Here is a 23,786-nt window from a genome sequence, read left to right as displayed (position 1 = left end):
AAAGTGATGAAATATTTTTGAGATGCAGAAAAAGCACGCACGTTGCTGAAATTTAAGTGCAAATTATTTATCCAACTGATTTTTCTGACCGAAAAAGTGAAAGCAAAGAGAAAGTTGGATGCAGAGTAAGTTTTGATGTTTTTGCACGGTGAGTATTTTTTATTTCATTATAATTACACAAATAAATTGTCATAAAAAGTTAATACCGGCTTAAAAACAACTAGCAATTGTAAATTACAATTTGTAATTGTCCATTGTCCCAACAAAAATTTAATTAATAACGTCATTTTAAAACTAGTTTATAATTTCAGATCAAATTGCATGCAGAAATTTTTATGAAATAACTGACGACAGATTGCAGATTGGAAGATTTTCACCTTGTCTGGAAATGGAAAGGTATACATTTATATATTTACAGGTGACATGAATAAATCAGATATCTTATTATGTGTTGTACTTATTGCAGATGATTCTTTAAAACGTTCTAATAATTCTCGATGGTGGGCCTACGCACATCATGGAGTCGGCTGTCGGCCCAACGACTTTTGCAAAAACGATCGAGATGGAACAATCAAATAATTAGGAACGGTAGCAGCTTCAACCCGCAAGTTTTTTCTTCGACCCTAAATTCGCAACGATGCTGTCGATTATGCTGTGCAACTTACTACAAACGTGACATGTGTAACCGAAGCTTTCCCCCAATCATGCGAGAGGAAGCATCACAAGAGTCCTTGTCAATCTCAGCAGAAGATGAAAATGCGGAAAACCTATTCATCATGGACAACAAAGAATTAGTATTAGATAGTGATATCGATGACCATGATATGTCCCACCTTCGGATTAAACTTTATCCAATCGACGAGTCGGATCCTCAGTCTGAACCAATCTCACGTCTTTACGAAGCTGCCTCTGTCCAAGAAGTATTTGACATTATTTCTAGCGTACCGCAGATTAATTACAGTCCTAAAATTGCTAGTCAAGCTTTAGTGAGTTTATGGGATATACAAAAATTGCTGTTCAAGCTCGGGCCAATTTTTAACCCAGAGGAGGACATAAGAAATAAAACGGGCTTCATTGAGAACATCAAGGCCAATCAAATTTTCAAGGACCGTGTTTTGCGCCCCGTTTTAGATATGCATCGAGAGCTGGAAGATGAACCACTATGTGCATCACTGCTCGCACTTAAAAAGATGGATTATTCTATCGTCGTAATTGAGGCTCTGATAGACGAATGTCTCCGAAGGAATCGGTCTGGTCCAGGACTCGCTCTAGCGGGTTTGAGTCGGTTAAGCGTTGTCCTGAGATCACGAGGCTTGTACGGTCAGTGTATCATGGGAGAGTTATCCCCTACAATTTTCAAATATGTAAACGAAATGATTGACGATCTTGAGGTACGCCTAGTATCAATCTTATTAAGGTAAGAAATATAAGTCATTAAAATTTAATTGGTAAATTCATTATATAATTATATTTTTTATAATTCCTCAGGAACTCGAATCGTGTAATTAGTGAGACCATTTTCAAAGCCTATGCAACAAGATTGAATACACTTCTCGACAACACAGATTTTGAGACTGTCACGTACTGCAAAATGTTTATATTTTTACTAGACTCGGGAAAGTTGTCTCCGCCCGAACTAATTCATAAAGTCAGTTATAAGATAAAGGACAGGGCATCTGATATTGAACTGATGGAGCTATTATCGCTACAAAAGTATTTATCCGGGTCACTCCCCTGGCCATTGATTGAGGCCCTAATGTCTAGAGGGAGTCGTGTCATCGAGGAGTGCCAAGATCGTCCCAGGATTGACCTCATCTCTTATGTAGGGACCTTCATGCGTGGGCCTTTGGTGAAAAAGAGACTTGCCCAAATAGCGAATGACTGCATAGATAATAATGACTTTTCCACGATTCAAAACGTGATTTATCCCCTCATCCGAAGTTTGAAAACAGACGATCGAACTATTTATGACAAGTATTGGAATAGTGCCGTCAATTTGTTGGAGAAAGAGTTGGTTCTTAACCCACAAGAGTATAAGAGGTCAATCCACTTGGCGAAAAACTACTTACACTTTACCCACTCCCTTACATTTTCTTATAGGAACTCGTGGTTAGAAACTATTTGTAAGAAGCAGTGTTATTCAGTGTTAGACAGGTATTTAAAAGAACCTCATCCCGAAGTTGTTATCAGTCCGTCCGAATTTGCAACCATTATCTCGTTTTTGATCGCGTTTGACCAATCCTACATGGATTTGAAATATATTTCAAAACTCGAACAGTTCGTGAAGAACATGAAGGCGTTAGATATCGGATTCATTGTGAAAGGGGTGGATTGTGCTTTATCTAAAGTGATTAAATCTGGGAGAAACCCGACTTTATTAAATCGGAAGAGTTACGAGATTGTGAGTGAAGCATGTTCCATTTTGGAGGAAGAGTGTGCCCTCAGACTTGTGAGACCTGACACTGATGCCGACTTGTCCATGGTTTGGAAAGTTCTGTCAGTGATTCGGAGGATGAAGGGCGATTCTCCTTTGTTGGACGTGGGGATGAAAGCTTTTACTTCGATGGGGGCAGATTCATATGACTCGAGAAAAATTAGAGAAGTGTGTGCTGCACTGATGTCTGGAAGTTATTTATATCCAGAAGCGATGGAGTTGATTTCTTCATATGTGACGAAAAATTTGGAACATACGAATCCCGAGACAATAGACAAATTTCTGAACTTAACGTACTGTCTGGGGTGGGAAAATGAGAATGTGGACTTTGGGAAGTTGGCAAGTGTGATTGAGTCGTGCGTGGATATTAATTTCATTTGTTTCTTGTCTGATTTGAAAATTATGTATGTTAACGAATGGAATTAAAAATTATTACAGGAATTTTGATCGATTTGGACTTGGCATTATCCAGTCTGGCCTTAGTCTTGGGTTTCACCACCAATTTCGTAGGGAGTTGATTGACAAAATTTTTAATGTAGAATTCCTGGACTACATTGATGAGGAAATACAAAATACTTATGGAAAGGTTAGCGAACAATCCGAAACAGTTAAATGTGTACTTATATAGAATGATGATTATTGAGTTGATTTTTTTTAATTCTCTAATTTCAGAATAATCAGTATCCCTACAGACTAAGGGTGAATTTAATGGAGCTGAATCGAATTGTGTGCCTAGATGTGCCAAATGCTCGACTACCCTGGTTCCATGAAAAGTTTTGTCAAAATATTATAGCACAAGGTTCGATAATTATATATGACGCCAGTTTAAATGAATCAAGTTGATTGATGTTGGGTTAAAGTTTAGCATTGCATTTTGCAGGACACCCAAAACAAAGCTATCTGCACAATGAGGTTCAGGAAAATCTAACCGATTTGTTAGGGGAAGGAGCAGTCCAGTCAAATGTGTGTCTTCCACACGATTATTATTACAATATTGGTGAGGATTATTACAGAGAATTATAAAAAATAATGTTAATAATGCCAGTTGACAAATAGCTACCCTAACTATTGTGTCTAATAGATTTCGTCATTAAGTTTGATCATGACAATCGACCAATCCGAGTTACAAATCGACCAAGAACCCTCTCATTTTCATCAATTCGGAAAGATCATCCAGACAATGTAAAGAGAAAAGTTGCCATTTTAGTCCTCTCCAACCTTGCATTTACAAAAAATGTTAGACAAATTAAAGGTGGATATAAATTAAAACAGCGTCATTTAGAAATTCTAGGTTATGAAGTTTTTACTATAAACCCTTACACTTGGAATAGTATGTACATGTCTGAACTGTCAGCTAAACAACAATTTTTAGAATCCAAAATTTTTAATCTCAATAAATAGCGATGTTTATTATATTTCATTTATTACATTTCTGAATGAGAATGCAGTGTTTTATAATTAAGGATAACTTTGTATCGTTTCTTGACTAACTATTAACAAATGAACAGGAATGTTTGATTATTTTTTACTGGTCAAGGAGACTTTGTAGTTTTGAAAGCAAGCTGTCCCGAGCATACCGATCAAATACACCATTCTTCATCCCTTTCAAATAATGTATAATATTCTCATATCGCAAGACTGACGACTGGTGCCATTTATAATTTGTTTTTTGAATGTGCAATTTCTGCGAATGGAACAAAATAATTTAGTTCAAATATGACTTTTCAAACAAGTAGATTACTATTTTAATGAGTTAAAGAGCTTACTTGAAAATACATTGGGTTTGGGTTCGATTGTTCAGCCTTGAGCCAGTGGATCACGGCAGCCTTTTTTAAATTCAGCATCCTAAACAAATGATTAAACAAACTGATAGCATTTTTCCACTTAAAACAAAACAAGACAAGGAAAGAATAGAAAGATTACCACAAATAATTTCCACAAAGATAATAAATCGTCCCGACTTTCCTCTTCCCCCACAGATTTTCACCATAATCTGAACAGTACTTTTGGAAGATTGGGTCCAGTTTGTCCCGATTTGGGTATCTCATAAGTCGAAAGATCAGATCGCATAAGGCATCACAATTGGTTTCTCCACAAGCAAAGGCCGCCTCCAAACAGACCAGACCTTGTTCATGCTTATGCAACTGTTTAAAAAAATAGTTTAAGTCATTGAAAGTTAAATGTATTATGTAACTTAAGGATGCCATGATTTTCTTTCTCGCAGCAAACCTTGAATAGAATCTTCGCCTTACGATGTAACGCTTTGCTATATTTGCTGTACTTCTCCAGTGCTCGGTCAACTAGAGCTAGAGGCGTCACAGTCTTTGAGTTCATGGCGAATTTCTCCGGAAGTAGGGAAGAATGGATCTCTGCAAGTTTGACGTAGAGTGGGGCAGCGTCGGGTGCATCATTCCACATACCCCTGATAATTAGTTTAAAATCCATGAATTTCCAAACATGACTAGACTTTTTCGAATATTTAATTTATATCTCACGTTGTTTGTTGAATAATGAATCTTGCAACTGCAGCCTCATCTGCAAAGACCATACTGTTGTTGTACAGCATTAACGGGTAAATGCTGTTCTTGTCTATCATGGTTCACTAAATGTTCATCTTAATGTTCACTCGAGCATTCGAGTGTGTTTATTTGTTTCGTAATGGTCGTTTAAATGCTTTTCATTGTATGTACAGAAATTGCAGGGAAGACAAAAATACCAAACCAATATTTGCGCAGCATTATGTACTTCAGTTTCCTGATGTTTGACCCATTTAGATGGTGTGTCACAGTCATAATAACATTTTTGACAACTAAACTTTGCGAGAGGATTAAATTTTGTTTTTTTCTTTGCACAGATTTTTATATGTTGCATATATTGCTCATTAATTGGAGTGTAAGCCGGACAATCAGGACAATAATTCATGCGACTTTCAAAAGAACCTTTGCATACCGACATGTGGTACGACAGGGATGGCTTAGCATTGGTTCGAAACCCACAGTGGTTTTCGCATTTGTACGGTCTTTCATTCGTGTGAATCATAATATGTTGAGCTATGTTTGAACGGCTATTATATTTTAGCTGTATTGAACAATATGGACAACTTCTAATGTTTGCATTTTGCAAATCAGGAAGCTTACATTCAATTTTTGGGGCACACTCTATGTTTGGATGTTCTTCTGATGCACAACGAATAGAACATTTTAAATTGATGTGGTCGCTAAGATACATGGTTGCTTCATCATAACTGGGCACCACCATCAAGTTGAAGTTTTTCATCGACTGAGAGACTATAACATAATCCAATCTAGATTTGTAAATCTTATTGGAGCCAAACGCATATCTTGTGAAAATTGTTTGTGGCCATAATTTGCTACACACATTCCCAAACTTAAACTCGTTGAATTTTTCCATGCATTTCTCATAGTATACACATCTTGGGTCCGAAGATGTCATTGATGAAACTAAATCAGTGTTTAACTTCATCATATTAAAATCACCGATCCAAATAGCATGTCTATTTTTCAATTTGTTGCATAATTGGCCGATTGTCGTAACCCAATTTTCCCGTTCAGCATCTCTAATACTATCACCATGATGATTGCATGGAAGATAAACATTTACAAAATAAATTGCGTTGTTTTCATTTACTGCATGCCTTACATTAATCATCATTATTCTTTCCTTATTTTGCGTGGATATATCGGGAAAGGCCTTACTCATATTCGTATAGGTTACGTCAAGTCCCCTTTTGTAAAAAACACAAACTCCATAACTCATGTAATCTGAATATTTGCCCTTCAATGAACTGTGGAATTTAGCGTTGAACCCATACGTCAGAGCCAGATCCAGGATTTTTTGCTCATCGGAGGGATTCAATTTAGTCTCTTGAATGAAAATTAAATCACTTCCGGTCCAAGTGGGCATCATGCATTTAATTTTGACCTCATCAATTCCATTAGCATTCCATGAATGATAATGAAAAACAGAATCATTGACAGTTAATTTCTGTATTTTCGGTAATGACATTTTGGGAAACAAATTCCTTTATTAATAACCGCACTAAGCAGCTATTTATTTAACCGCACTAAGCAGCTATTTATTAAACCGCACTAAGCAGTAATTTATTAATACCGCACAAAGCAGTTAAACATTACTAATGTGTAATGTATGTATAACAAATAACTAAAATTCAATCCAGGTGGTTATCCTACAACACAATTAATGACTACTCATACATATGATTAATGAACCAAATAGATATTTCCATAAAGATTCGTAATTCTTGGAAAACCTCAAGTAAGAATCCGAAGTCTGCTGTTCTAGGGGGAGACGATTTTTTATTGCAATATCTAAACGGAAAAAGAAAATAATGAATAAAATATACATTTGCTAACCTAAATTTATACACTGCTTTCGAATAATCAGAAAAAAACGTTCTAACCTGTCCTCTGGAGGAAGAAAATGCGAAAAATCGAAGGAAGACGACTTCAGGTCCAACAACACAAAAATAGATTTTGTGGCTTTTCTACACATAGAAACCATTCGACGGATTATTATCAATTATTTGCAACGTCAAATCAGATAATTCTGACTGTGAATCGTAAAACGACTTGCCTGGTCAATATTTTTTCTAAATTTGTACATAGAAACCGGTAAAATTACTTGGTTATTATAGTTTTCAGAAAAATTACTAAAACTTACACCATCTTCGATTCAGTATATGAATAATTTTGATTGATAATCTGGCTCTGGGATAACACAACAACCGAGGCTGGATCATGATTATTTAGGGTGTGGATTTATGAAACAAATCCTCCCAAAAGAACAGTAAAAATTTTGTCAACGATTGACTAATAAACTTTGGATAGAATATACGAAACGACGAAACGACAAATATTTTGATATCAACACCGATTTTTCAATGAATGCGAGTATTTTTACATTTCCAGCAGAAAATTATGTTATTTTTTTACTATAACTAGGCAACTGTACTAAAAGTTTCGAAAAATATTGACCAGGCAAGTCGTTTTACGTTTCACAGTCAGAATTAATTGTTTCTGTAAAAATGGGTTATTTTTATTTAGTTATAGTTGTAAAAACTTACGACGAAGAAGAAGACAAAAACGAAACGAATAAGAATCCGAAGCCTGCTGCTCTGAGTAGGGCTGCGATGATGTCGAATATTCAAGAATATTACTAAAATTAAATTCTTTGTTAATCTTGCTTTATTTAAATTCAACGAGATCAAATTAAAAAAAGACGACTTACCTTGGACATCGTGTGACGAGATGACGGGGACGATTTGATGATGACCACGAGTAATATGTAGAGAAATATCTGTACAAAATTCACGAATACATATTATTTTTATTTATTTATGACTCACAAATTAGTTAATTGATAATTAACTACAAATTACCAGAAGTTTTCTTCCCAAGGAAAGAGAAACGTCGACCCTGTACGTGTGCTCAGAAGAAGTGAGTGAGCGAGCAGTGGTGGTGGTGGTGGCGGGCTGTGAGACTCGGAGTAACGTTTTGGCAACTGCTCCTGCTACCACTGCTCGCTCACTTTGCAAGCAGATTTGGCAAACATGAAGGAGGCATTATTTTTAGGCACTCAAATTCCCTACAAATTGCGCGGTCAACCAGCGAAATCGCTTGAGAACTGGCATAGCTGTGAGCTAAACCTTGCGGGCAATGTCGTTATTAAGGAACCTTGTATGGTCCATTATTTCAATTTGTAAGTTCAATTACGTCCAATTCATGTTACTAGGATAGCACAGACCTACGTTGTCGACTAAATGACCATGCCTGGGAGGTTGTCTTTCCTACAGATCCAAAGAAAATGGCATTTATTGGGCAAAATATTGCAAAATTTGGAAATTTTAATTTTTTTAGCAACTCTCATGAGCTGTAGGGTTGCGATCGCTCATGATATAGACGCCTAATTTGGTGTCTCTAATAATCGTGTGAACGAGTCTCAAATGTTCTAAATGCTCTTCAAATGTATTTGAATAAATAATTAAATCGTCAACAAATGCTACAACAAAACGCCATTTGTATTTCCCCAATACCTTATCCATACACTTTTCAAAAGTTGGTGGACTATTCCGGAGCCCAAAACACATCATAATATACTGAAATAAGCCCCAAGGCGTATTAAAGGCTGTCTTACATTTATCCTTATGGGATAGTGGAATATTATAAAATCCGTCGGTAATATCGAAAGTGGAAATGTATTTTGCTGTACCGAGACAAGTCAAAATATCGTCAATTCTACTCATTGTATAGGAATCTGGTACAGTTACTTTATTAAGAGGGCGAAAATCTATACAAAGCCTAAATTTGCCATTCGGTTTTGGGACAATGACTGGATTTGAAGCCCACGGACTGCTCGATTTTTCAATAGTACCTTTATCTAATAATTCCTTCAGTAAACCTTGTAAAATTTTCCTCTTAGCTGGGGTCATGGGTCTCGGATGACACTTAATAGGCTTAGCATTCCCTGTATCAATTTCGTGCTCAAAATTACATGCATACCCAGGTGATTTACTAAATAATGGAGCAAATTCTTCCATGACTTTTTTAACTTGACTATTTTGCTCGTCTGACAGGCCAGTTTTTGAAATAAGTTCATCAAGGTTGAGAGGGGAGGTGCTAATTTTAGTCTCATTTCGACCAGGATACAACTCAACCGACGAGTCTTCAAAAAACAAGTGAACCTCCTCAAAATCTTTGCGTAGTTCCTCCATTAATTTCACTTGGCCTTGAGAATATTTCAGAGCTAACTCATTGCAAAGGGGCTCGACGTCTGACTGTTTGCCTACAGTAGCGCTACCATCAGTGCGTAAGCTCTTTACAAAAATGGAGTCACTAGTAGGTGGCGGTGAACCCCCTCCGGTCTCGGAACAACCAACCGACAAATCATGTAAAGCCATACTTTGCAAGCCAGTACGAGATCTTTTAATTTCCCCAGTCTCCCCGACACAATCGAATGGAACCAATTTTTGTCTCTCCGACCCCTGATACCAGCCTCCAGAAAATATATCAATTACTATTTGACTACTCCAAATAAAGTCACGTCCCAGTAAAACCGAATATTGAAGATCGGGAACTAAATGAAACTTCTGCCTCTTTTTCCCAGATATCCACGTAGTCGTTAAATTAACAAATTCAGACGTTACAGAATTTCCACTAACCCAAGTAATATTTGTAAGACACTGTTCTTTCTTTATATTCAAATTCTCTACTACCTCGATAACTTCCTGATTAATTAAAGAAATTGACGCTCCAGTATCCAACAATGCTAAGAAATTACGGCCGCATATAGTTACTTTAATTAAAGGAGACTTGTGATCCCACGTCATAACTGATTCTCTACTTTCTAATTGGTTGCCTTCTCTTGTATTATTGGCAACCCGAGCCGCGCAACCTAAATTCGGCTCAGGTTGATTGCGTTTCCCGAGACCTGAGGTTGATTTGCTTGACACTCTCGAGCAAAATGTCCTTCTCTCCCACACCGAAAACAAGCTCTGTTACGTTGCGAACTTCCATCAACATTCTCCGAACTAATAGCCCTGTTACCCTGATTTTGAACAGCTTGATTGGTGGGAGAAACAGTATCAGACATTGAAAAGCTACGAGGACGGTTTGTAATACTTTCACTTGAACTTTGATTGCCCCAGTTTGCATTAAATGGACGATTCGTAGGGAAACGTTGGGCTTGTCCTTGAAATTGATTAGCATTCCTTTGAAATTCTAATGACTGATTCTCTCTTGATGACGACTCAAAACCGTGATTCTGATTACTTCTACTAAAATTATTACTCGAAAATTGGAATTTTTGGAAGCCTCTTGGTTCTGAGTGAAACTGTCGATATGGATCAAACGAACTAGGCTGCAAATCCCTATTTTGATTGTTAACTGGTTTACTCCAAGGCGGACTCGATTGTAATTTTTGAGCTTGTGGAACTTTATAAGCCAAAGATGGCTCTACCACAGAAAACTGTTTCGGTTCACGGTATTCCTTTTCATACCAAATATCTTCCTGAACTTTTAATGCTGCATCTGCCAACTGTCTCATACTAACAAATTCTTCCCCAGTTCTCAAAACTTTTTGTCTATAACTCGGATGCATTTGTCGTAAAATCCTAGCAATTTTAACAGATTCAGGTGTTTTGGGATCAATTCGTTCATAAAACCCATTTATAATTCTTATGTAATGTGACAACGTCTCATGGGGTCCCTGTGTCCGTTCCTCTAATTCCCTACGTAATTCCTCGTCATATCCAGGAGGTTGGAACTCCTTCCGAAAAACTGCACAGAATTCCCCCCAAGAACTGACATCGTCCTTTATGAACTGAAACCAATCATATACTTGACCTGTTAGAGCTAACGGAACTACAGAATTGAACATTTGAAATTCACTGAGACCTGCAGCCAGTCTATATTTTTCTAATTCAGATAAGAAATCAAATGGAGTCTTAGCCTCGTGTACTCCACCATATTTTGGAATTTGCAAATCCTTACTTTTTAGATGAGGAAGAAATCGAGTATTACCTTCTACCGACCCCGAAACCTGACCTGGTTGAGAAATATTCAATCCTCCCAACACAGTTGCCAACTTCTCTAATGCACCCGCAACCTGAATACTTGTACCCTGACTTTCTCGAACAAAATGCTTTACCAAATCATGTAAATCGTTTGAATCTGACCATTTTTCACTAACACTATTTACCTGAGTGCGACTATTACTACTATTCAAATTATCCTCTTGCATTTCACTTTCTTTTTCCTGAACTACTCGACTTCCACTGCTAATTAGCTCGCTTTGACTTCCATCCTCCTCCTGATGACCTTCGTCTACTTCTTGTAACCTTGAGAACCTATTTGACTCGAATGATGAACCTTGCACTGCTTCATCCCTATCTCTATTCACATTCAAATTTGAATCAGCTTCTTGATGTCGTCTCTCCCTTCGTTTATTATTTACATTTGATGGTGCACTACGCACAACTTCATCTACACCCAAATCCGCCATTTGCTGACGTCTTTCTCTTTTCTTTGCACCCCTAGTCCCGCTAGCCATAGTTACAGAGGAATTCCCATCCTCTTAAAAAATTTTCTCTATTTGACCTTTTGGATTTTCTCTTCAGCAAGAAAGTATGACCTGATCAGACGAATTGGATTTTCAACCTAATTCCTCCCTTTTTAAAAAAAAATCTTCCCAAAACCTAACCCAAAATGACCAATTCCGAACTATCAAAACGCAGTAATTTCCCGGTCGAGCCCCCAATTGTGACGAATTATGCCTTCCTGACTAATTACGACACTTTTGCGTATTCAACGCACTACCCGGGTTCTTTACTGCTATTATAATAATGTTTTGTGCTTAGAAAATTACTCTACGGACCATTTGACAACTCATTAACTTAAAATAAATATGACACCACAACATAGTTTAACAATTAACAAACCCCCGAGTATTTATTCCCCAAATAAATAACTATAAATAACTATGTGGCTTGAAGGGAGGAGTGAGAAGATGGCTGACTTGACCCAATAAATAAAATTACTAACTTGACCCCATACATCAAATTGTCACTTCTCGTGACACGAAAAAAGAAACCTTTTGGTGTTGAAGAGTTGACTCTTCTAACACATTACCTGTAAAGTTGACTCTACAGTGCCCTAAAACGTACCCTTTAACCTTTTTCTTCTTCCGCTTATTTATGCTTCTACTTCTTTCTTCTACTTCCTTCTCCAGGCAGCTCTCACGACACACTGACTGATTTTTGTGCATGCAATGAGTTTTATACCCGTGCCAGAATTATCGTTATGGCGACTCAAATCGCCCCTCAACTACTTTCTCCAAATAAAATACTTAAATACTCTTCCTCACACCCAAATTCCGGGAACTCGATGGATAAATTAAGATAGAGGAGAAAAGACAAAATTTTCGAATTTTGCCAAAGTTCATAGGTAGGGTTCCGGGTTCCGGTTCCGGGTTCATAGGTAGGGTTCATAACCTTTGATCAGAAAAAATTTAACATGTGATTTCCCATAAGGAATTGGCCAAAAATGACGAAGATTTATGGAATTCCTCAAAAATTGTGCCAAGCAATAACATAGCTCGATAACAATGCTGTGGTCCCCTTTGGTTTTCATGTGTCCTTCGGCCAGCAAGTCCATCTCTTTGTGGCTCGGTGCGGAGATGAAATTTTCCATCTTTCTCTTTTGGCCGAGGGTTTTTGCCAAGTAGAGGCACGCCCGAGTATCACTTTTATTGAGGAGTCGAATCTGAAAATCAACAATAGTAACCATAAATAAATGACAGGAGCAACATTAAGTTTGTGAATAATAGTCACTCACATTTTCCAACAATTTGACACGATAGTCAATTTCATCAAAAAATGGTCGAAAAAACTCTTGTTTTACGTGGAGGACGCCAGCCAGCATTTTTCCCGTGGGGAGATCGCACAAGATTCCTCTGTCAACATTCTGGTTGCTCGGTTCGATTAAGACTTTCATGGCTGTAACGACTACACAAAAGAATAAAATCATATAGATAACAAAAACAGTATCATGCTTACCAACCAACTGCATATATAATTTTAACTACCCTTACTAACCATAGTCAACTCCATCGATATAATCCTCCACGAATCCGTAGTACGTGTGATAGCACTTTATCACCTTTGTTTCCTGTGACCATTCTCCAACCAGAGTCGCCGCAACTGCAATTTCTTTTTTAGCATCGGCTAAAAACTTTGGGTATTTTTTATGCAAAAACCAAAGAAAAAAACTTTTCAGAATATGGTGCGAAATTCGAGAGAGACGATCGCGAGTTGTTTTTATCATGTTGAAAGACGTTATAATTGTCTCTGCCTTTTTCTGCGTGAGTTTGACATCCATGGCCCAAGTGAGACAAAAGTCGGCTTCGACATCCAACAAGAATTCGGGAATGGAGGACATGTCAACGAAATTGGGGTCATCGTCCTTGTCAGAGGATGACTTTCCAGTGGGTGGAGCTGCTGATTGAGTCATTGTTCTCCTCTAAATAAAGGTCAAACTTCCTGAAATCTATGTTTTTCAGCAATGATTTTTAAAACACTTACTTTTTATCCAGTTATTGTAATTGGTGAACAGCAATTTTCTCGGTGGAGGACTGGTCTCAGTAACTGGAGGACTGAAATGATAAGACAACTGGGATTCAATTCAGCCTTTGAAATGCTGTCTCTTAAATTCTGAGACGAGTTTCTTCCTGTTTGACACTGGACGAGTTAGCCGTGTTCAATCTTGTTCCTTGGCCACAAACACGTTTCATGTGCAGCTTTGTTTACTCGCTTACTCACTCTCACTTCTACGAACAACGAACATGAGCTTTATTATGATGGGTTTAGAGTTATGACAAGAAATTAAAACTTACGGTCAATTATTTTTCTGGGATGTCAACTGGCTGATGTATTATCGTGAAAAACTTAGGACTACCAAACTAAATAGATGGATGATGCTTGTAATTTTTTGAAATTTGAATCAGTGCAAAAATATTCACTATTATTATGTCATTTTCATCAACCAATCTTCTAAACATTTGTTATCATCGAGTTTGTAATTTGCGTGATTATTTCCCTGGTCATGGTGAGAGTGTATTAGGACGGCTAGCTGGTTTTGCATTCTTAAAATGGCCTTGAAATTGATGAAATTGAGAATGCACTGATTATGCAAAGATTACCGGAATGGGCTCTCATATCATCGTAGATCTCCAGTCTCGTCAGGTCAGGATGACGTAAAAGTGAAATCCAGACGCAATTACGAAATGAGACTTATGAAATGAAATCATTACAATAAGTAATTACGCGTGGGTGTATTGTATTATAAGTTCGTATAATGGGCATAATATGCAACTATATTATATTGATTCATGGACATAACGATGAGTCAAATGTAAATAATTCCACGGTATAGACAATGTACACGCAGGTATCTAATTTTCAAACTTTATCACATTTATTGGTTTGGTGAAAGTTGCATCTGGAATTAACATTTTTTAACTATAATAATGCTGATAACAATCATCCTCATAAACAGCACGACGTTTACAAACAAAATAATAATTAAATCATGTATTTTTTAAAAAACTGTAGCACAATGTAATATGTAGTCGCATGGACATCTATAGTTCATTATTATTATCCGAGTTTGCAAAAACAGGTAACATAAAAATAACAGTTTAGTGAATCAAGCATTATAATTTCATTATCGATTCTGCTTAATTCATGTAGCAATATATCTTCACAAAGCGCTCACATTTCATCATTTCGTCATCATTGTCATGTTTCTGATATCATTAAATCGCAACTGTCGATAATATGTAACAAATAATAACAATAATAGGAGCTACATATACGAGGAAAACCTCCAATTATTTTATTTTCTTTCTACTTTCACAACAAGAACAGTTAGTGATACGCGCATTTCTTTTGTTTGTATAAAATAATATCGGGATGCGAATGTTCGTTATAATCGTTAAAACTATTATGTACGTAGGTAGTCTAATATCTGTGTGCAAAACTATAAAATAAATAATTATTCTTTCTTCGACTGAATAAAATAAATATTCTTTTAGTTGTTCGTCATCTTCGATATGAAATCTGGTTGATGTAAATTATAGAAAATCATCATTCATCATAGAATAAAAACAAAGGAATGGTATTAAGGTCTTCGTTATTTTGTTTGTGGCATAATATTAATGATCTGTAATCTTTCTTTCTATTTATAGTCCTTAGAATTAGGGTGAAAGTTGTTTACTAATTTTTGTGACTTGTTATTACTATTATTCTCCTTCTTTGAGGGTACAAAATGACCAAAAAGTTACGACTTTTTTCCGTATAAACTAACAACTTTCACCCTGAAAGCTATTCTATTTTAAATTGCGGGCGAGGATTTGTAGGTAAATTGGGATTGACTTTCCTTCTTCAATAGAAGAAGAAGGAAACATTTTAAAATTGGCAAGGTCTAAGTCAAAATCTGTCCAAAGATCCCTGAGCTTTTTGTTAAACCTCTTCTTTTTTGTTACCCAATTTGGTTTTTTGTTGTTGTATAAGTACATACATAATATTACGTAAGTACTACGCAGATGAAGCTGAATGAATACGTACATGTAGAGTAAAAAGTGTTCTATGTATTTACGAAGTAGAAAGGAACTCCACGAGCGGAGGATGACAGAGAATAAGCAATGAATGGTAATAAGCTTGTTGAAATCGTTTTGCAACACGAATTTCAAAAATTTTGCGTATGTATAACTCTATAGAAAATATTCATACTAGTAATAATTAAACTTTGACTTGGTACTCAATTTCCAGTGGTTTTATCCTCAAATGAGATCTCTGAGATCATATCATGAGCCATGTTTTTCTATATCTTCCCGTGTTTTCCTTAAACATACTAACAGTCGGATTTTTGTCTTAACCCGTGCTACACTTCCTAGTTTGCGATCTACCTATCCTCTTAAATTTGAGGCTAACAGAAGTTATTATACGTAGTGTTTCCGGGAGACTGGATTCGCTGCGGCGTCTGTAGAACCAGGGATTGCCAAAATCCAAGGTTCTTGCAGTAGCTGGGAAGGGGTCAATCTTTCTTGCGGATCCCAACTGTTAATAATAATTAATCGGAAATTAATTTAGTTTTCAGTCATTTCCGCGAAGACTTAAAGTGAAATAAGTAATTAAGGGTAAAATCTATATAAATATGAATACAGACCCCCTGGGAAAGTCATGGTGATAATGTAATTAATTTATCCTTACGTCAGACATTTTCGTAAGAAAGAAATGAAATCGAGATCATCAGATTTAATTGCAGTGGAAAGATCCTTCGTTCCGGGTCTGGAAGCAGATCATATAATATTTTCAATAAAATGGTTCAGAATATTTGCAATACTTGCAAAAATTCTCATTATTAAAAAATCACCTGCGTATTTTCCCTTTACTATTACGAATGCATCTTGGCTGATTCCGCGAATCAAAGAAGAGTCTCCGGCGCGTGGCAATTGTTATCAAACCGTCGCTTGGTAGACCCAGAGTTTCCATGATGCAAGCAAGTTGTTCCACCTAAAAATAGAAATTATACAATAGCCCTTTAGTTGACAGTATCATTTCTCCATGTTTACTTTCTCCGAGTATCACGTTACTATTTGTCATGCAGCAACATACATACATATTCTCGTTGACGTGATGAAACACTTTTTGATATGATTTGAATATGAGAAATAATGCACATCACTTTTATCACAATAAGTCTCATCCGAACAATGTTACCAATACTGCACATACAACACGAGCATAATATTTGTCGAGGTTGTGTCGCCGGATTAATGGAAGTTTCATGTTGCGGCTACATTACTACATTGTTTTAGCAAAACAACCTTTCCCGAAAACTTGTCGTTCCATGTTTGCTGCTTCAATATGTGATGATAACATCGTATAGATTACAAACTAAAGTAGGGCTGGAGGGGAAAGTGGAGAGAGAGACAGACAGGATGTGTTGGTTTGTGGATGATGAACGTGTTGTTTGCTTTCTCCTTTTATACAAATCCATCCATAATACCGAAGACAGGACATGACGCGATCGTAAAGTTGGCAAACTAAGTAACATTATGAAGGACGGGAAAACTCGGTTTGTATGTATTGGGATCAGTGGTTAGTCAACACGAACGCTAGAGCGATAAGCTAACAGGTTGTTACAATTTCATCGAAATTTTGGAATGGGACAAAGTGAGATTTCCTTTCTAGTGGAAAACTTTTATGAAAAATTCCATGAAAAAACTGTTTTTTATGATTATGGAACACAAATTGAGGGCACGTATTAGATGTATGTATAAATAGAGATAATGGATCATGCATGCACGCTTTTAATATTTTTTTTTATCTCACAAGTTCTTTTTTCGGCTTTTAGTTTAGTATGACCTATTTACGATGTGAATGAGGAGAGTAAATATATATATATCACAAAATTAATACGAAATGATGCCACGTATCGTATATATAGAAATAAACCGTTACAACGAATGTAAGCAAGGGGTGAAAGCAGTGTGCTATATCCGTCAAATTGAACACCATATTGTGTTTTCCCGTTCAAAATCTGTTAAAATTGACATGTCTGACGTGTTTTAAACAATTCTGACATATATATAAAATTTAACAGTTGATGACCTTTCTGTGACCATTGAATCCAAGGTTAAATTTCAGTTCAAATTGACACATGTATCAAATTTAATAGTTGACGACCTTTGTGACCTCATGTGACCTTTGAGGTCAAAATGGAAGTCACCATTGAATTCGTGGTTAAATTTCAGTTCAAATTGGTACGTATATTCAATTTGACCTTTAAAGGACGTTTCATGACCTTTTGACCTTGAAGGGTGTGACCCACAGTGTCCATCTTCGAACTAGTCCTGTCTTTTGACGTTAGAAGCTTACGTTCAAAATTTCAAGTCTCTATGTCTTGTCGTTCAAAAGTTATCGGACCAACGGACATAAAGGGCTTTCACCCCTTAATAAATATTAAAAAATGGAGTGTTAAAAAATGGAAAAAAGGTCGAAAAGGTCACTCCCCTCACTCTCCCCAGGATAGAGGGGGCTACCAGTTGAGAGCTCGGCTAGAACGCATCCTAAACTCCAGACGTCGATAGCGGTGGTGTAAGGTATCCCCAAAATTACTTCCGGCGCCCGATAAAATCTACTTTGTATGTAGGAGAAAACACGTTCTTCTGAGAAACAACAAATATTGATTTAATTAATTTAATCCTGATGGAATTATATATAATGGAATTATATAATTCGATCAAATTTGAACACACTGTAGAAATGGAAAACATATTCCCAACTTTCTCTAATATCTCTTGTTCCTCCGTAGAGAGAGGGGGAAACAAAATCAAACAGTTCCATTGTGTTCAATTTTGTGCGTTTGTTTATATTTTTATAATTGCTAGTAAATAATAATAATGGAGAAGAAATTGAAGGACATGAGTGAGGATGAACTGTTTGCAGTGATTGAAAGGTCAAATAGGGACATTGTGACCGCAAATAAGGTCATTGCACAATGTATGAATATATTGAAGGGGAAGCGCACTAGTGAAAGTGTATCGTCATCATCAGCGGCAGTTTCCCCTAAAACCCCACGTCTCGCAGAAAGTGAAGAGAGCGATGATGACGACAATGGTCCTATTTTAGTGAGGAAAACAGTGAAATGTGGCCTGAATTGTGGATTATGTCCTTTTGTGTTCGAGGGTGAAAGTCTCCCCAATATGTAAGTAGTTGTCAATTATCTAATATATATATATATGTACATACTAAATATAACTAAATGAATTAACATTAGGCTATATCCACATCGACCACTCCGATTCAAGGACCATGATCAACCTTTCCACTGCAACTTCCCAGCGAAAGGTGTGTATTGCATTATATGCACAAATCCTACCTGCCCTCAGCAATATCATGGTCCACTCTATTTTGGTCAATCCGGAAAAGGAAGAAAAAGTGTGAAGGATCGGATGAACAATCATATTGGTGCCTCTGACATTCCCGAGACTGCAGGTGGGGTGGATTCCCATTTTACTGGGGACTGTAAACTGTTCATGCGGTTCATTTTCATGAAGGAGGTTAAAGATGATAAAGAAAGATTAAGTAATAATAATTATTATATTGTGTCTATTTGTTTGTTTTGCAATTTCTAACTAGTTTGTCTAATTCATATACAGAAAAGGAGACGAAGTACATGCACCTTTTTGGAACGTTGGACCCAGTTCGAGGAATGAATGGGGCACCGAGTTACACCCCTCATCCGTCTAAAACAAAATTGTGCGAGGACATGGAAGGGGAAACCACTGGCTGGACTGCAAAAATAACGCCACGTAAAAAAAGGTATGCAAAATACTCATATGAATAATAATTATTATAAAATCATTAAATTATAATAACCGTGACCACAAAAAATTTATAGAGTTAAGGAGGTGCATTGGCAAATTCCTGTTGCTGAATGTTTGATGCAGATGGCAGATCACAGAGGCTCCTCGTCAAATATTGCCAACTTTATCATGGAAAAACATCCCATCTATACCTCTTCCTATCGTGCATTTGTGAACCTGATCGCGAAATATTTATCAAATGCATGTGCTAATGACATACCAACTAAACCGTTAAGTTCAACTTCATCAGATTGGTTCAAGATGTACAAAAAAGGGAAACGTGGATATAGCAAAAATGAAGATTGTGCGTCTATTTATGAACTGAAGGATCCCAAATCAATTGCCGACTTCGAAAAGGATTATGAAAAAGGATTAATTGATCTGGCTAAGTGGGAAGAAGAGAATGCCTCACAAAAGGGAAAGGCTGAAAAGTCTTATCTTGAGAAGGATAGTTCAGCAGATGAGTCAATTGACGAAGGTTAAATTATAGATCTCCTCCAAGTGTTCAACGTGAATAACAACGTGTTAGATTTTTAAGCTAAATAATAAATTTAATGTATGGCTAAAAAGACCAATTACCGACAAAACAAGAGGAGCCGAAATCAATCACTTTAATTGCGCTGGAACCTCTCCGTCGTAGAAGAATGTTTTCCTGGAAGAAGAGAAAAACAAGATGAATTGATATTCATAATATTCATAAAAAAATTTCAAGAATCTCATTTATTTTAAAATTAAATTTTCCAATGCATCCAGTTCAAACGGTTTCTACAACATACGTGCATGTACTAAATATTATTACTTCATCATCCACCGAGGTAGAAGAAGGCTTATCTTAATTTCGTCATTGTGATGCTTTCACAACGACGGAATTGTTGTAAGGAGGGAAGAGAAAAATGTAATATCCATGCAAAACTAGGCTTGCCAAATCCAATATGCGCATTATGCTGTCCGATAATGAGGAGACCCTTGCTATTACAGGACGCACAAATTTATGGTGATTTGTTCTATGCAAACCTATCCAGTATTCTTTCTCGGTGTTGCAACAAGTTTTTACACATAATTTTCCATAGACCTAAATGAAACGAATCGGGAATACGAAATTTCAGAATTCGTTACGTAACTATTCAAAGAGTATTTTCCAGTGAAATTGGATTTTTCTTATATAATAGATGGGAAGCTGCATATTATGCAATAAGCTCATGACAATTGGACGGTAGAATTCATCACTGACTTTTACAGGTCGTGAACTAGATTTTATTTATACGTATGTACGACCGTATTATGTATGCAATGACAAAAAGATCTCATGATAGTCGTAGCCATAATAATAATAATGTAAGATTGAGTGACACGATCAAGTAAATCCAGTTAAGATTTTCTCATGAACCAGAAGCCTTTCTCACCTTTGCCAATACTACTAGCAGTGATATACATGAACATAACTACTTTACATTCCACACCATATCCACAGTTAATCCAATTCATGTGAGAACAACGGTTGAAATTTAACTGTATCTGTCTGCCTGTCTCCCAACCAACAAAGGTGTGCGGTAGAGTGACATTCTTCATTAGTCAGTCAGAACACAATACAGCAGCACAATAATGAAAAGTTGTGTCACGAAAATAAACTACAAAACCAGGCATGCAGCTGAATTTGTCAAGTTTATGTGTGTAACGAGACAGTGGTGTATGAAATCGGGAACAATGTCATTTTGTGGCTGGCTTCTAACAGAATTGAACAATTTGCATTTATGATTGTCATCACAAAGCTTTGACGACAAACTTCCAGGAGCAAGTGATGCACTATAAATTGTAGTAAAAAAGGCACCTGCTGAGTCTGACCCACTTTACCCCAATTTTATATAAATAATCCCTATCAGAGGTAACAAACTTATTCTTACCGGTTTCAGATCGCAGTGGATGATATTTTCCTTCTTGAGAAGGGCAAGACATTTCAAGAGTGAGACAGCAAACTTCCTTATGAGTCCTGTGCTAAAACCTTGGTAGTGGTTTCGTCGTATAAGTTCATACAGGTTGAGTGACCTAAAAATATTAGCAAGGAAAAATTAATACAAAATGTCTCAAATTAGAATAATTCCATCACTTACATCAATTCAAATACTATGCAAAGATGATTACGGAAGTAAAAGGAACTAAACATTCGTATAACCTATAAAAAATGAATAATTTCATGTAAGTAACATATGGTTAACAATAGAGGACTAATAATCCGATCCTTATCGTATCAAGTGGCTACCGTATTATCATGGTCCCGTTTGCGTAAATGCTCCAAGATCTTGACTTCAACTAGAGCTTGGGCATGGAATCGCTTCTTATTTCGGATTATCTTGATTGCCACTTGACTCTGGGTTTTGTGGTCTATAGCTTTAATAACTTGGCCGAACGACCCTTTTCCGATTACTTCCAATATTTCGTACCTGTAGGCCAAATGATCCCGGGTCACTGGAACACATAAAGAAGAAGAAAAGAACAATAAGGATGTGTCGAGATTTATGGTGCATCATGTGTCCCGTATCTCATAAAACTACTTGATAGCAAATATTATGGCGCAAGTAGTTCAACGACTTCCTAAAACTATGCAATACAAAACATGTACGAGTGTTCCAGTTCGGGCAGTATTGATTTCCTACTTTGTGCTGTGACTAAAAGCAATAGACTATGGAGAGAAAGAGACAAAGATTAATAATGAATGCGTCCCCAGCAAAGTGCGCGTCTCGCATATTACTCATCCCGATGTAGTCATGTCACAAACGAAACTTTGCAATAATAATTAATTGTATGTATAGCATACAATTTATATCTATACATGAAAACAATGTGCTAGTAGATAGATTGATCGCAAAAAGTTCTCTATTAAATTGGAATTAAAGTATTAAATAAAGTACAAGGTTAGCTACTTTGGAGGTTAAGTGTTTTCAATTTGGCTTCATTATACTAGTTTAGTCAAAGATTCGAAACAATTTGTCCGGAAAGTGGTTGAGTGGGTGGATTACGAGTATATTTGTGGACAAATTCGTCTCGTCGGTCTTGCTTTTACTTGATCATCAGTTCGACAAGGGAATCAAGCAAGGTTGCAGAGAAGAAAGTAGTAACGAGACGGCTTAGGTAAGATCTAGAGATCCCAGCCAGGCACACTTCATCCAATTAAGATGAAACTTATTTTCGGATTTTCAGACCCAGCAAGAGAGAGAAAGCGGACGCAGTCGAATGGGTCCACGTTTGCAATTTGTCACTCGAGTGTAGCAAGAACTGTTATGTAAGGTTCTGTCTGTATCAAGCAAAACCACATCACAGAGAAAATGCATGATTAATGATAACTCGTGGTTTGCGGGGCACGTTCTCCATTTCCAAGGCTTTCCATATTACATTACATGTCGCAGTATTGATGCATGGTATGTGCTCCGCTGCCAAGTCCCCCACCAAGATTTGTAACAATTACGCTTAATTTTCCTTCGGAGGATTGATCAAAACGAATTCCGAGAAGAAAATTGCATCGTCTTTCCGGGACAGATTAATGGGAAATTTGTGTAACGAGTCACTTGCAGAGGAGCAGACGTTATCAAGATAAGATAAGAAGACATTTCCGATTGATGAGAATCTGACGTGACCGTTTAATTAATTCTATTTAGTGAAAATCGAATTAACTCTAAACGCGTGGAGGGGAAAAGCAGCTTTAAGTAAGAGCCAAAGGTCAGTGCGCAAAAGTTATAACGGAATATTTGTTCGCCTATGAAACTGAAGGTGGAATGGAGATAAAGGGTGAAAGTGAATTCGTGTAATAGTCCTTGTCACATTTGATGAACCTTTGAACAATCGCCCGTTGTCTGACATTGCCCATCGTGAAACAAATGGTTGTCAAGCTGCATCCGACAGAATGATAAATACGTGGTCCGTGGTGGCATGGCGATGGTGTGAGGCTACTAATGGGCAAAGTGATCAAAATCCGAGGTGAAGGGTGGTGGCACTTGCACGTCCCTCTTTAAACTTTAGTTTTAGAGTGTAGGTACCTATGTATAAGTGCAGAATTTTAGAGTGCGAGAGTCAAAAGGATTTTCTTCACGTTGAATTTCATCTTTATGAGCTTTTGCTTGTTCCTGTATATCCCTCGGGTCACCTAGTTCCACGAAACGAGAGGGAAAGGAGAAAGCAGCTCTTGACTTTTTGTGCCCTTCAAAATTTCATAATCTCACTGCTTTTTCGTGTTGATGATTCAAGGTCTATCCAACCAAGTACTCAAACACGTACTCAAAATCAACCAGCCAGGACGACAAGGAGAAATTGCATTACTATTGCATTTCTCTGAGAATGCGTCATTACTTGTGCTGGCAGCAAAGCAATAAACCTATTTTGGGGCAGCATCAATAAG

The 23,786-nt window shown here is 36.9% G+C and overlaps 3 protein-coding genes across 12 annotated transcripts in view; 1 reads left to right on the top strand and 2 right to left on the bottom strand.

Moving 5' to 3' along the window:
• The first annotated feature begins 13 nt into the window (after nucleotides 1–13).
• On the top strand, nucleotides 14–3,861 carry LOC110859811 (FAST kinase domain-containing protein 1, mitochondrial). Its single transcript, XM_022108806.2, has 8 exons — nucleotides 14–148; nucleotides 312–396; nucleotides 467–1,417; nucleotides 1,489–2,790; nucleotides 2,873–3,020; nucleotides 3,107–3,233; nucleotides 3,315–3,431; nucleotides 3,516–3,861. The coding sequence occupies exons 3-8, from the start codon at nucleotides 498–500 to the stop codon at nucleotides 3,833–3,835; spliced, it is 2,934 nt and encodes a 977-aa protein (XP_021964498.1). The 5' UTR covers nucleotides 14–148; nucleotides 312–396; nucleotides 467–497; the 3' UTR covers nucleotides 3,836–3,861.
• LOC110859812 lies at nucleotides 3,816–14,313 on the bottom strand. 4 transcript variants are annotated; one of them, XR_004837128.1, is made up of 13 exons: nucleotides 13,862–14,313; nucleotides 13,551–13,795; nucleotides 13,065–13,488; nucleotides 12,805–12,974; nucleotides 7,854–12,732; nucleotides 7,703–7,771; nucleotides 7,539–7,630; nucleotides 6,876–6,959; nucleotides 4,930–6,783; nucleotides 4,664–4,856; nucleotides 4,358–4,578; nucleotides 4,201–4,279; nucleotides 3,816–4,118 (listed from the first exon to the last, which is right to left on the bottom strand). XR_004837128.1 is itself a non-coding variant. In XM_035859762.1 (4 exons), the coding sequence occupies exons 1-4, from the start codon at nucleotides 4,877–4,879 to the stop codon at nucleotides 3,960–3,962; spliced, it is 675 nt and encodes a 224-aa protein (XP_035715655.1). In that variant the 5' UTR covers nucleotides 4,880–4,969; the 3' UTR covers nucleotides 3,837–3,959. The 4 variants fall into 4 exon arrangements, 1 of the variants encoding a protein (XP_035715655.1); XR_004837127.1 differs by having other exon boundaries at nucleotides 4,664–6,783; XR_004837129.1 differs by having other exon boundaries at nucleotides 4,687–6,783.
• A 105-nt stretch (nucleotides 14,314–14,418) lies between these two features.
• LOC110860011 (dual specificity tyrosine-phosphorylation-regulated kinase mbk-2) overlaps nucleotides 14,419–23,786 on the bottom strand; it is a 32,317-nt gene continuing 22,949 nt past the window's right edge. For 5 of the 7 annotated variants that reach the window (XM_022109053.2, XM_035859760.1, XM_022109055.2 and 2 more), the window contains exons 6-13: nucleotides 21,657–21,862; nucleotides 21,508–21,569; nucleotides 21,301–21,442; nucleotides 19,979–20,051; nucleotides 18,045–18,199; nucleotides 16,402–16,541; nucleotides 16,239–16,316; nucleotides 14,419–16,085 (exon numbers count right to left, since the gene is read on the bottom strand). In XM_022109053.2, coding sequence (XP_021964745.1) covers nucleotides 15,968–16,085; nucleotides 16,239–16,316; nucleotides 16,402–16,541; nucleotides 18,045–18,199; nucleotides 19,979–20,051; nucleotides 21,301–21,442; nucleotides 21,508–21,569; nucleotides 21,657–21,862 — 974 coding nt within the window. In that variant the 3' untranslated portion in view covers nucleotides 14,419–15,967. Of the gene's footprint in view, nucleotides 16,086–16,238; nucleotides 16,317–16,401; nucleotides 16,542–18,044; nucleotides 18,200–18,975; nucleotides 19,328–19,978; nucleotides 20,052–21,300; nucleotides 21,443–21,507; nucleotides 21,570–21,656; nucleotides 21,863–23,786 lie in introns of those variants that run through there. The other 2 variants (XR_004837125.1, XM_022109057.2) reach the window with 2 other exon arrangements.

Source organism: Folsomia candida, unplaced genomic scaffold, assembly GCF_002217175.1.
Source record: "Folsomia candida strain VU population unplaced genomic scaffold, ASM221717v1 Fcan01_Sc028, whole genome shotgun sequence".
Classification (NCBI taxonomy): domain Eukaryota; kingdom Metazoa; phylum Arthropoda; class Collembola; order Entomobryomorpha; family Isotomidae; genus Folsomia; species Folsomia candida.
The sequence above is the reverse complement of the archived record's forward strand: the minus strand, read 5'-3'. Positions and strand labels throughout refer to the sequence as shown.

Excerpts from the sequence above, each read along its gene's own strand:
- LOC110859812 (XM_035859762.1), bottom strand. The coding sequence starts at position 4,879 with ATGGATTTTAAACTAATTATCAGGGGTATGTGGAATGATGCACCCGAC. Across the intron at positions 4,579-4,663 it reads AGGCGAAGATTCTATTCAAG|TTGCATAAGCATGAACAAGG; the intron begins GTTTGCTGCGAG and ends TTTTTTAAACAG. Across the intron at positions 4,119-4,200 it reads CAAACCCAATGTATTTTCAA|AAATTGCACATTCAAAAAAC; the intron begins GTAAGCTCTTTA and ends TTCCATTCGCAG.
- LOC110859811 (XM_022108806.2), top strand. The coding sequence starts at position 498 with ATGGTGGGCCTACGCACATCATGGAGTCGGCTGTCGGCCCAACGACTT. Across the intron at positions 1,418-1,488 it reads CTAGTATCAATCTTATTAAG|GAACTCGAATCGTGTAATTA; the intron begins GTAAGAAATATA and ends ATAATTCCTCAG. Across the intron at positions 3,234-3,314 it reads TCAAAATATTATAGCACAAG|GACACCCAAAACAAAGCTAT; the intron begins GTTCGATAATTA and ends TGCATTTTGCAG.